At 38.4% G+C, this 13,956-nt stretch overlaps 1 protein-coding gene across 1 annotated transcript in view; it reads left to right on the top strand.

The window, feature by feature from the left end:
• Positions 1 to 13,956, top strand: part of CRIM1 (cysteine rich transmembrane BMP regulator 1 (chordin-like)) — a 177,076-nt gene that overhangs the window by 124,157 nt on the left and 38,963 nt on the right. The window contains exon 8 of the mRNA XM_010295556.1: positions 11,278 to 11,406. Coding sequence (XP_010293858.1) covers positions 11,278 to 11,406 — 129 coding nt within the window. The remainder of the gene's footprint in view (positions 1 to 11,277; positions 11,407 to 13,956) is intronic.

Here is a 13,956-nt window from a genome sequence, read left to right on the forward strand (position 1 = left end):
GATAAAATTGTTCTTAGATTACATTTTCAAAAAATTTTGCAGTCAGAGAATCAGCTATAATGTACTAGAAACTCTGTGAACACAGGCTTTTGAAATACCAGCACAGTATGTCAGCATACAAATGTGTTCAGTCTGAATTTACTGTGTTCATGGACTGAGCTGGAACGTTCCCACTCCCCCATGAAGAAAATCCTGGTGTTCTCACTATCAGGTGTGAGGACTGTAAAGAGTGAAGTTAAACAGAGATAGCTGTTCACAGCTTTCTAAGTTAGAGATCAAGGAGTAGCAGTGGTGATGTGTAATATTACCGTATGGAATTAATTTGTATCCATTTTCCACAGTAAACTCTTTTAATGCTTCTTCACACGCAGCTGTATACGTATCCATAGTGTATATCCTGTATGTGTATAATGTAGCCCACAGGATACACATTCCAGAGTTGATTGGACAGACAAATTGGTTTGAAATATATAATTTTCTGAATGCTTGTCTGGGGTTTGTTGGACTTGGAGAAGAGGGGAGCTGCATACCCCTTCCATACTTGAATCTTGTCCACTAATGCTGCTGGTGGAAGGGGGAGGGTGAGTGAGGTGCTCAAGATGCTTTATACTGGAGCTCCTGGGGAACACTGGTGGGGAGGAAGAGGCAGGAACATGGGGTGAGTGTATGGAAGACAGGGGTAGGTATGGGTGTAGCACTCCAATACGATGGGTTTGTATGTGGATTTAGTCTTCAAATCTGTGGGCAGCCTTTCCTGAATTGCATTGTAGTTGATATCGACTAGTATCTGTGCTGGGTCCAGCTCTGATGTTTCACTAGCTCAGATTGAAGCTAAATTTACCTCTTCTACAGACAACTATGCTAAAAAGGGCAGCAAGCATCTTGGAGAACAGCGGATGAATTTGTATGCTTGTTTTAAAGGAGAGAGTTGGCAGAAAACTGTTGACCAAATTCAACAAGGCAAAATACAATGCACTACACTTGGAGGAGATTCTTCATGACTCCTGAACCAGAGTAATTGTTAAATAGCAGTTCTCTGGGAGAAATCTGGTGTTTAGAGGGAAAGAAGTTGAACATGGATTAACAGAGCCTCAAAAGGGCAAACACCATGCTGAAATTACGATCGAGAGTACAGTTTGCAAGACCTGAAGTAATCCATTTTGCTTTCTTTCTTATGGGTGGGTATGTCCCTAGCTGACATAAGGAACAAGGACCTACTTTCTGGACACTGATCCTCTGAAAGTGATGCAGGCAGGCTGGAAAGAGTCGGAAGGAGAGCAATGAGCACAGGCCAAGCTTTGTAAAACATGTCCTAGGAAGACACACTGAATAAATTGGGTTGGTTTAACTTAAAGAGAAAAAGATGAAGTTGGAGTGAGAATATACCAGTCTTCAAGTGCCTAAAAGGTTGTTGCAAAGAAAAAGATAGGACAAGAAAGAATGGAATTGAATTGCAACAGGGAAGATGTGTTTCAGAGGAAAGCGGAAAGTTGTTGAGGAAAACAGAACTCCTCCTGTGGCATGTCATGACAAAGATTGTCTTTTTGATGCATTCAGGGCATTGCAGTTTCTATTTTCAGCCTCAGTGAAAGGACATTCGCTGAGGAAATTGCATGTGTAACTGAAAGTAGTAATAGTAATTTATGTGTAGTTTTCAGTGTTTATGCAAGTGATGGCAGTGGCTCACCAACATACAGCGGCTGGGTTTTTTTTAGTAAACACCAAAGTGATCAGAGCCCTTTTGTCAAGACCTCTTGTACAGAATGTCTACTCCCATTGCTTCTTGCCAGTTTTCCAACACAGCAGTGCCTGTGGGTTGTGCTGGGCCAAGGGGTGTGTAGATAAAAGCCCAAGGTGTGAGCAGGGAGCTGGCTAATTGAAGGCGAGTGTGTGTGGTGGGGGAAGGCAGAAAGCAAGGGTTGCTGATAAGGCATGAGGCTAGAGACAGAGGCACCTTGAGACAGTGTAGTGTGGAGGGGAAGACCTTCCTTCATCAGCCTGTCCCCAAACTCAAGCTCTTCAGTCGAAGCAGCTTTTCGAGGCAGGCACCTCATTTCACTGATGAGAGCTGAGAAAAGCAGACCCATCGTGTTCTGTTGATCCAACACAAAGAATTAGTTTTAAGCTTCTGATGGATGCTTCGATATAGCTTCTATAGCTGCTGTAATGACATTGGTCCGTTGGGATTTGCCTTTGTTTGTTTAATGTATTATCTATTTAGTCTATTTTTTCTTTCTTTGTTTTCTAGGCTGTCTTCATTAAAAGCCAAGGCTTAGCTAATCATGCTGGCCCTCTGTGCTTTCCCCACAGTTTTAGAGGCAATGGTTTCTTGCAGCACAAGGAAGTCTCAAAGAGAACCCATTTCTACAGATTTAATGAAAACAGACAGCTAGGTAGAGGGGAGCAAGTGATTTTTCAAGTGCCATAAGGGACTGCAAAATTTTGGCATGCACTCGCACTTCTTTAGACTCAGAGGTTCTTCATGGGAGCTGGTCTGTGCACCTGTCCCATTGGAGGCAACCAGGTCCATTGGCAATCAGGTTTCTGTTAGTACTGCTGCTTACAGAGCTGCTTGCTTCTCTGTTGGGCTAACAACTGTTTATTTTCTAAATAAAATTGGTGTGGTTTAAGTAGCAGTTCCATTTTTAATGAATTTTACCAACAAACAAGTGAATACTGGAGCTTAAAACAGCTATTTAGTGTCAATATGTAATAGCATATGAATAGCACCAAACAAGCTACAGGGATAGAAATAACCCTGTTTCCCTCAGCCCGTCTGCATCTGTGGGCAGCCATCTGCAAATTGGAATAATAGTTGTGTTCACAGGAAGTAAACATTGGGTTGGATAGTATGAAAATACCTGATTTTTTTTTTTTTTTAAACAAGATACTAAATACAAATGCTCAGCATTGGCACTGATGCCAAAAATGTCCTTTATGAAAGTCTATGGTCACTTCTGTTCCTTTGCATCTCCCAGAGGCTCAGGCTATTCACAGGGAAAGCTGCAACCCTGTCCGCTGATACGCGGTATTTGGTTATCTTGCAGTACGTCCTTCTGTGTGAGAGCCCTCAGGTACAGGTGGCAGGGTGCCAGCATCAGCTATGAATGAGAAATTCGGTGTTAAACAAAATCCCCTCAGAGGATTTTCGTGAATAAGGCCCGTATTATTTTGCTGTCATTATGGCTGACACTTTATCGTCACAAAAAGAAATTAACATTTTCATCAATAAAGGGCTCCAAACTCTAGCTGAGATGTAATTCAGTTCAGTTCCTTTAGCGTGTCCAACACTTCATTAAGTAAAAACAGGCGGCAGAGTCCAGTGAAAAGAAATTTGATTCATTCAGGATGAAGTCAGTGGTGGTGAGCAGTGTTCACCGGTGCAGGATTTGGGCCCAGAGATCTCCTTGGAGCGTGAAGTATAAGTTATTGTTGAGCAGCAGCACAGTACCTCTCAACCAGCCTTTTCATCAAAGTCAATTAAGGGATGCAAACGCTGTGCTGTAGAGAATTGGGCTTACGTTTGCCAGATTATGATTTAGTATAGTGGTTTTAGACAAGGCAGCTCAGGCTGTTGAACCACATAATCCAGGGTATAATGAAACCTACTGCCAATGAAAGTCTCTCTGAGTTTAAGAAAGTTGGGAAGACTATGCTAGTATAAAAAAAACCTTTTCCTAATTTTCAATGATTGATTGTTAAGTTCAGTGGAAAACTGCTGGAAGGATAACTACCCAAAGACTCCTGATGAATATATATCTGTGCAGCTAAGGATGTCTCGTTTATAAGGAACCTTATGGATTCTCTAATTAATTCTTTTCAGTGCCTATAGCATTCATTGATTTGCCCCAGATACACGCTAATTTAGTGTGTTTGCTCTATCTTCACCTAATAATGATAACTGAATGGCCTTCTTACCTGTTTGGACATTTTTTTGATAGGCAGGCTTAATTGATTCTGCTTTAATAAAGGTGATTATTTCTTAGTGTCACTCCATCTAAAATTGTCAAAAAAGTCTCATCAGTATTAAAATATATTTAAAGGGTATACATGCCTGTCAAACCAAAACCTGGAAGAATCGATTACAACAGACAAACGTTTTTAACCTTGCATCTTGGGAGTGGAAGGTTTGGGAGTATTTTGATTGCATCACTATAAAAAAACCAAACAAACAACAAACCATGCAGCTTTGTTTTTTCTTCAGTTTGCAACAATAAAAGTCTTGGATTATAATAGTTACTTTTGAGGAAAAATACATATTTAAGTAGTTTAAGGTAGACAGTATGAGTGAAATTTGAAACAAAAGCCTGCCAAACTGAACTATGTGTTTGGAAGTATTGGTGAATGTATTTTCAGAGTTATTGGTGACGTTAGGAAATTATCACGTCTTAAGTCCTTGCTTATAGTTTATAAATAGTTACGTGATGCTGAATCGTTGAAGACTGATAGTTAACACAGATAGCTAAATGCTGGGGAAAAAAATCCTGCAAGGCATTAGATATTTCAAACCCAGGAAGGAAATTCTCTTGCCCGGGACTGATATTTTTCATGTAATGAACTGGAGGGGCGGAGAAGGCTGGAATGAGAACTATGAGGATGGAAAACATTTAGTCACTCTTGGAATGATATGAATGTTTTTACAGGAAGCTTAAGTAAACACACATGCTGCTGCTTAGTAGGCTGCAGTTAACTTTTCTGGACAGCAGACAAAATTCAAACGAGTATGCAGACTCAACTGAAAGGCTGTTGAGCAGCACACCCTTCAGGACCAGATTTTAGCCAGTTATCATGTAAAGCATTAGGCAATCAGTTAGACTGCTGTTCACTTTTTTTTCTTAATTTTTATAGTAAATGCTTGAATGCACCGATGCTTTATTTCTTTAAGTCAGTTGGTGCTGGTTTCGTAGGATTAGAACATCTTAATGTTTTTAGAGATAGTTTGTGTTATAAAATAGTACAGAAGAGGGAGCTATTTCACTTTCCCCTATCACAGACATGTTCTTTATTATTGATGTTACAGGTTTTTCTCCATGTGTAGAACATGATTTTGACTCGTTTTTTGTTCCTTTCCCAGAAAAGGTTTTCGTTTCATGCTGATGATGAGATGTTAAGCTTTCTAGAATCCTCATCTGTTGAGCTTGTTCTTTGTACATGGCTAACACTTTCTGCAAATATCCCAAGACCAATCACTGCAGAATTTAAATGTGCTGTTATTTTATATGACTTGTTCTCTTGGTGGTTAAAAATAATTGTAAATTAAATCTGTAAACTTCAGAGAGTTATTGCACTCAGCCACAAATTCAAGAAGTAAGACCTTTATACAATGTTTCTTACTGTTGTCCCTCCTAAAAAAAAACAAACCAAACAAACAACAAGCACAACAAAACCCAACACACACACCCGTAGTTAATTATTGTTAAAAGTTTTGGAAGTATCAATGGGCAGAACTTGGAATTACTTTATTTGTTTTCCCATTTATACTGAAAAGGGGGTTCTTTTATCATCAACACTTCTGGTCTGAAGTTAGGGAGAACATACATAGCGGTGCTCACAGGTGGGTGTTGAGTTTCCCCTGTGCTACTCACTGAAAATGTGTTTCCATGTTCCAGCCTTTTTAATAATATGCACAAGGAATTAATCTCTTTTATCTGACTGTAGACTGGTTCACATCAACAAAATGGGAATATGAAAGAGGAGGCTGAGCAGCTGTAGCGCTGAGCAATGACGGTTACAATCCCTCTTCTCATTCTACAGTTGTAACAACACAGTCTTCACGCTTAAGTTTGCGGTTATTTTTAGGCCTGGTGACTGCATTGTGCTGTGTAACAGTTACCTTGGTGTGTTTGAAAAGTTCATGTGTTACTGTTGGTACGAACTTTTATGTTGAAATTATCTGGATTGTAATTTAGCCTTTTAGAAGTACAAATGCTTTTTTGCACGCATCTCAAGGCCTTGTCCCAGTGAAGTTTTGAGCATTTTGAAGGATGGAGGTCCCACAACCTCTCTACGACTCTGTCGTAGTTTAACCACCCATGTGGTTTAAAAGAAAGAACAAAAAGAACTTGCATCAAGCTGTAATTTCCCGTGTTCACACTTGTGTTCGTTGCCTCTCATCCTGGCCTGGGAGCACCTCCAAGATGAGCTAGGCCTTGTCATCTTTGTACCCTCCCTTTAGGCAGTGGCAGACAGCAGTAGGATGGCCCCCTCGCCCTCCTTCTCCAGGCTGAGCAAGCCCCGGTCCCTCAGCCCCTCCTCGTACGCCCGCTGCTCCAGCCCCTGACCCGCGCGGTGGCCTGTGCTGGGCTCACTCGGGTGTGTCAGTGTTTCGCTCCTGCTGAGGAGCCCAAAGCTGGACACCACGCCTGCTGTGGGCTCGCAAGTGCTGGATAGAGGGGAAGCATCATGTCCCTGCACCTGCAGGCTGTGCTCCTGCTGATACGGGTCCCTCTTGTCCTTCACGCAAACCAAAACTAAATGCTTGGCGCTCTCCTAATGCGTGCGGCTTTGCCCGTAGTCCGGTCAAGTGGAGTCACTCTTTGTTTTCTGGTACAAATTCAAGGGCCAGAGTTCATATTTTGAACAGTTAAGGGTATGGTGGGAAGATGGGTCTAATTTTCCATTCTGGTGCTATCCTTAGAGGGGTTTTTTTGTTTGTTTTCTTTTACATTAACTAAAGAATTATGTAAATGAAATCTCCAAAGTTAGAAGGAAAAATGAAATCCTGAGTGGTTAATTTTTAATGTTCAGATAAACAATAGAAGTCAGCAAGATTGCAATAAATTGTCTCTGATTTTTTTGTTTGTTTTGATTTGTTTTATTTTCTAGGGCTTCAGCAATCAATGGTAAATTTTAGTTTTCCTTCTCATCTTTTTCATAATTTTAATTGGTCAAACACTGTGTATAATATAAATCTAATCCTAAGAAACTCTTTTTTCCCTGGTCTCACTGAAACATGGATGCATCAGTTTCTCTCCATTTCTGAGTATTTCAGCTGAGCATTATCGTAAGACCTCAGTCCTCATCCATGTATAACAAGATCTGTGTATGATGGACAGATCAACCATCCTGTGTTCTTGTGTGTGTATATGTGTAATAATTCACTTTTTCAACAGAAGAAGACTTCTGCTGTTTGTAATACAAGGTGTGTCACATCACTCATAGGAGAAATGGAAGGTCTCAAAAACCAGGAAATTGTAGAAGAGAGAGGCCTGGGGATTGGTTTTGTTCATATTACGGAAGTATCCTGGACAGAATACCAGTGAAAATACGGTCTTATTCCACCTTGCTAACTTTTTTTTTCTTCTTGTGCTGCTCCAGGTTTTTGTGTTGGTGTTGCTAATGTAGGCTCTCTCTCTTCAAGCTGGGATGAACGAGATTCAGGGTTTTGGTCACTATTTTTCAGTGGACCAGTCAGACTGACGGACCACCAGTGGCTGAAATATCACTGTGGATTTCAAAAACTTTGATGTTATTTTTAAGTAAATGGCAGTATAAAAAATTAATTCAAAGATTATTTTTCTTTAATCAACTTCCCAGCTGGCAAATTAATTATCCTCTGCACTGAAGTTCAGCATAGATAGTATCAGGCTCAGAGAGAGTATATGGAAACAAGATGTTTTAATAGAAACCTGCAGTTAACCTTGTATATCAGCACTTGACATCAGCAAAATCCGTGCTCAATTAAAAAACCCATTGTTTTCATCCAAACTCCTCAATCCCCTTCTCTTTATTTTCTTCTCTCTTTCTTTCTGTGGTATAGCTTATTGTTGTAAAGCCCACAGACAGAAACAGCACCCGTTTTTCCCACCCATTGTCTGCGCATTTGTGCACTGGATCTTTCTTCAGCCGTTTCTACCAAGAGCAGCAGCGAAAGCCTAGGTCAGATCGTGCGGTGGTACATGCTTTTTCAGGCTTAGCTACTGCTTGCCTATTCAAATAGCCAGAAGCCTGGCAGAGCAGAGCTGGCTTTATTTGTTGAGTCTTGTCTAGTGAAGTGAAAAGGGCTGATATTTTTTTCTTTTTTTTTCTGGCTGCATTTTTGCACATGTGGGGGTAGGGAATGAAATTATTTCTTTTGTCCTCTACTTGCAGCTCACTGAGAAGCAGGCATGCATATAAAATTACTGTATCTCAGGGCTTACCTTTAGGGACAGAAGGGAGAAAAAACAGATTTGTAAGCTTGTGTGGAAACACCGAGGATGTTGAGAGCGGACGCAAAAGTGGGAGGTAACAGAATAATAAACACAACAAATAGAAAACTAACAAAAACCTTTCAAATTTAATATAATTACAGTTTAATTTTGTCCCTTGAAAGAAATACCACATTACTGGATGTATCAAGGGGGAAAAAAAATTGTTGTGTTTGTGTGTCCAAGACACAAGAGCATCAAAACAAAGCAGCATAGCTTTGAAAAATCAGTGCAAAAACATATAACAAAGACCTGCTGGTTTTTTTCCCCTAGATATTAAATTATACCTGCAAACAAAGAGAAGTTATCTTGAGGGGTGAACTTCAGTGATGGGAGGTGAAGCACAATCCTGTTTCTCTCTCTGTTTAGTTTACACCCAAGTGGATCAATGAGTACTAAACTCCATTTCAGCTTTCAGTGAATTTTTGTGGGTTTTTTAAAGTACATATTTTTACCTAACTGTTCTGTACTCAGATGCTAAAGCTACAGTCTCCTTCAGTTCTCCAGCTTGTGTTACTGTCTGCGAACTTTGCTTTGAGTAGCATTAATGATTCATATGATTTGTAGTGGTTTTAACTACCTGTGAGTATAAGCATTACTGTAGCTTTTTTGAAATTCGAAGCATAGGGTTTGGGCTGGCTGGCCAGTAACCTGAATGTATCTTCAGGGTAAGCTGAAGGTTCTGGTCGTTAGTATGTTTAGGGTATTTTGGGTAGAGAATACAGTGAGGTAGGAAGGGAAGTTTTCAGCACCAGATGCTAAAAATCAGTTTGTTCGCAAAGCTAGTTTATATACTTTGAGTACTAAACAGATGGGATTAATTAATGGAGTTTCTGGGATATATAATATTATTGATACATACCAATATGTTCTCGATCCCTAAACTAATGGCTTGTTGAAGTTGCAAATGTTATATATTAGGCATGAATATGATCTAGTCAGTTTACTGAATGAACTTGAAAGCAAATACCAAGAGTTCACGAAGATTAAAAGAAGTCTAGTTTGGGAATCCATGGATTCTAAAATACATTGCTCATTATGGTTACGCTTCCAAGCTACACGTGCAAACTCAGAGCTGTGAAATGAGTAATTTACAGAAATTTTTAAATCTTTTATTTGACTTGCAACCTAGTAATCTATATTAAACTCTTAGAAAAAAAATCACAAGTTTTAATTTCAGTTAGAAGTGCTTTGAGGGTCTACAGACACACAGATGCCATTGTCCAAATTTCTGTTTGCATTTGAACAAAGCTGTTGGTGGTATTTTGTATATCCATAGTGTGTGTGGCTAGTTTCCTACAAAATTTATACAGGCAACAGAATTTAAATGTTATTTTGAAACTTTCAGCAAAGTGAGGAATCTGAACCATGACTTCCAAGATAGAAGTTTGAAGTTTTCTAACTTAACTGTAGTGCCTTTCGTACAGTTTTTCCCTCCAAAATCTGAGCTTAGCTGACCTAATTTAAAAAGGATTAAAAATGTTCATCCATTGTATAAACTGTTGCGAAGGGAAGAGTAGAGCTGGGGAGAAGCTATGAAAGCTGAAAGTTGTGAAAGACAATGAAAGCAGAACAGCATATTCTCGTAATGGGATAATTTTCACTCGACTGGAAGGCATGGGTGCGAAAGCTGCCAGCTGGAGATGGAGGCAATAGGCACAGGAATGTATATTTTGGTTAATAGTGTTTACTCCTAACAACTTAATGTTGAGTAGTATTTCGTCCTCAGCCTGAGAGTAAAGACTAGCTGCCTTTAAGGATGGCAAAATCTGCCTTTCAATGTATTTGGTTTGGGGATGAGGAACGGCAAGATGTGGCCACCTCCAGCCCAACATGAAAATGTGCATGCTGTATAAAACCTGTTATGGTTTATTGCCCTGTTCGTTAGTATACCGTTTCTCCATATTTTCACAATTTATCAATTCATGTATTGGTTCTTTTTTTTTAAACGTAATTGTCTTTTAGTCTTCATTTCTTGAGGTGGAGGAACAGGATAAACCCAAATAATTGAAACGGTGAAACAAAAGCTTACAGTTAGTTCTTTAAAAGTTACGCAATTTGTGTTTCCTGAATGCTTAGTTTAATGTTAATAATTCTCATAACTATAAATCTGTTGATTCTTAGTGCTTGAGTTCTATGAAGAATAAAAGATATTCAGTACAATACTAAATTAATCTCACAGAGCAAAAAGTCAGTCAGGAAAAGATAGGTGTTTCATTACATTCAGGTATGTCCTGTTCTATGATGGTAGTGGTGAGGTTCCTTGTTGTTTTCATAAGTCTTTGGGTATTATTTTATTCTAACAACTTTCTATACTGAAATACGTTAATAATTCTGGCTACCATATGTCTTAAAACAAATTTCATACTCCAATATACTTAAATGGTGTCCAAAAGTAAGTATTATACTGTTCATAAATACCCAATAATTGGCAATAATATCCTCAACTTCAAAAAGCATAATCTGGTACTGCGATATACTGTAAGAAGTGATGTTTTCAATGAATAGACATGTTAAGTGATTTCCAGAGATCTTTCACACACAATGTATCTTACATTACCTTTTGCTATTCAGAGTCTCTTCTGCTTTAAATTTCAGTAAAAGTTATCCTATTCACACAGAGAACGATTTGATCTAGAGTCACATGCATTGCTTTGCAGCTTGGGCGTATCAATCAAACGAGCTTTGGAGAAAGCTCTCTTCAGTTTCTAAAGTAAAAAAGAAAAAAAGTTTTGATTAAATACTTTTCTCCAAAAGTGGGTAAAATAAGTATTTTACATTCAGTTTTAAATTGCATATGCAGGAAAGCTGATTTCATAGTAAGCAAAAAAAAGGTAGTAACTTCTTCCTGTTTCAATATTTCAGAAATTTTATGCAGCTTTATACTGTTTGTGATAAGTGTACATCAGTTGAAAACAAAGTCTGTTTCTTGAATTGTTTCAGAAGTACCAAGAATGTTCATTACTCAGAAACAAAATTAATTAAAAATTATTCTCTTCACTGTTGCATTGTGTATGCCTTTTTGTGAACTTAATTAAAATACTCAAGTAATCTCAAATTTATTTGTTTTATTTTTTCTTACCTTCAGAACCAACATACATCACAATAGGTCCACCCACCTGTGAGATTCTGGTGAACTGCACTTTGACTGAAAAAGACTGTATATATAGTTTCAAACTGGACCAAAACGGTTGCCGCATTTGTCAGTGCAAAACTAGTGAGTATGCAAAAACACAGTGGCTTCTACCTTTTATATCAAGCTGTATATGAAAATGCTAGTACAGATTTTTTTTTTTCCATTCGTAATGTTGATTATACGTTGTGTTCATATGTGTGTGCTTTATAGTTACTCATCTTTAAAGGATAGGTTCCTGATTTCTGACACTGCTTGTTTGCTTGCTTAAAATGTGTTTGGAGAAAAACATAAAATGTCTGACCTCAGGTGAAAGTTAACAGCTAGGAAGAAAAGGTAATAATTTGTGACTTAATATTCACTCAGACTTTGAGAAGACTTCCACATTTCATTTCCCTCTGTATATAAAGAGTTTAAGAGCATCTAGGTTTGTGCACTTCAAAAACTCCTATTGCTAAACAACCTATTTTCAACTTAGCTTTTTCCCCTCAAAACTTAGATTTTGAGGATAAATGCTTGAAAATTGTATGCCTGCAGGGGATATTTGTATACAAACATATCCATCTAAATTTTATTTCTATAGCATATTCTTAGATTTATATTACATATATATATATGAAAAATACTTTAGTTAAGATTTATGCAGGCTTTAACATCTATTTCTTCCCCAAAGAAAATAGTTGTGCCTTGTGAGAACTTTTTGTGTATCAGTGAAGCAGCAAAAATGTACTTTCTGTATGTGTTTCCTTAAGAATTCAATGTTTACAGATGAAATATAAAGCAAGGCCAGGTTGGTTGTTGGAATTGCCCAACAAAGGACACCTGTAGTGTACTAGTCTCAGCTGCAGGACGTATTGCTCTGTCTGCCGACCCAGCCTAGGAGTGAGTTTAAACTCTCTTTGTAACTCTATTGCAGTTCTGCAGCTTCCTTGTAGCCTCTGAGGCTTTCACAACTAAAGTATTACTCCGTTCCTCTTCTTTTGATTTCAGTCCGCCCCTTCTCAGCCACTTTCTAAACCAATATGACTGTTTTAGGGGTCCCCAGTGGAAATGGTAAAAATAAAACTCTTAATTGGTACAAAGTAAAGAATTTTGGGATTGGATTGGTGTCTTGTTTAAGGAGCAAAGAAAAGGGTTTGTCCTGGATCTTTCAACTTTTTCTGGGGCAATATGCATTTTTTTTTTAATTTCCGTAAGGTGAAGGACGAGACATCTTAATAACAAGGAAATACATGGCAAGCAATAATGTCATCGTGGTAATATATAAATAATACCTTTGATTACAAGTTGTATTCATGGCAAGGACAACTTTCTGTAGATTGCATCCAAGCTATCACACACATGCCTTACTTAGTCCTTCCGAAGGACAAAATCAGAAATACTAAGTTCTGCTTTGAACAGTGTAATTTGATTTTTCCTTCTTTTTCTATTGTTGTTAAATTGACTGGGGATTTTGACACAAACAAGAAGATGGACATACTCGGCAAATTTCATCATCTCTGCCTGTGCTTGAAGTCCTTCCCTCCAGTTTGGTGCACAGGAGACCCATCACTCCAAAGGATCATTTCTTTTGTCCTAGAGTACCAGATTGCATGCGTTCACATACCACATCACAGGAAGTATCTGTTCTTGCTTGGAGTGTTTCTGATTAAATAGTGCTTAAGAACCTATTCAAGGCAATTTTTTTCTTGCCAGATTTGCTTGAGATTACTTTCATTTTGCAGTAGCAAATTGCCTAGAGCAAACTTAATAGTCTCATTTGTCTGTCATCTTTTTTTCAGTTAAATAACTTGAATTGTAGGTTGCTCAAAAATCTTCCCAGTCATTCAGAGACAGGAAACCTTTATTTTCTAAAGAAGTGAAGAAAAATAACAGCTTGGAAGTCTTCATGACTTGGTGGTTATCAGTCAAAATGACAGAAATAGAATTTTTCTGTCAAGTAATGTCTCTCGCGTGCAAGGCTCTGGACAGATGAGTGTGTGAGCACTGAGAAGAAAGGAGTTTTATGTCAAATATGCTGAAAACGTACTTGGCTAGTTCTCTGCGTTTTGAGATGCCACATATTTTCACGTCCAAACCAGTTTAAGTTGCATCTTGGCTCTCTAAGAACATGAGAATGTGTATTATCTTCAGCTCAGGTAGACTCCTGTGTACTTTTGGGAACATCTCTGTCTTTATACTGCACCCACTTGTTTCTTGCTGGTCTAAGCTGCTCGACTGAGTCAGACTTAAAGTGCCTGAGTAAAGGAGGCCCGCACGCCCCCATTACCATTTGAAGTCGTCATATCCCAATTCTACTACTCTCTTTCCAATAAAGTTTCCTTTTATGCCAGTTTTCTTTTTAGCGATCTCTGCTGAAGATTCGTTATACTTCAGTCTATTTCAACCAAAATAAAAGCAAAATGACAAAATGGAAGAACGTTGAGTAAAGCTGTAAATCGTTCCTCATTATTTACTTTAATTTACATTCCTGTAGCCAGAAGTCAGTACAACAGGTTTATATAAAATAATTATCTCAGTACGATATCATGAAACTTGTTTGGTGCTTTATTGTAATATAGTTTCAAGTTTATCCAGGTTGACTAAGGCCAACTACAGAATGAGAAGGAAGAAAGAAGCAAATCATAACATCTC

This window comes from Phaethon lepturus, unplaced genomic scaffold (genome assembly GCF_000687285.1).
Source record: "Phaethon lepturus isolate BGI_N335 unplaced genomic scaffold, ASM68728v1 scaffold15679, whole genome shotgun sequence".
Classification (NCBI taxonomy): domain Eukaryota; kingdom Metazoa; phylum Chordata; class Aves; order Phaethontiformes; family Phaethontidae; genus Phaethon; species Phaethon lepturus.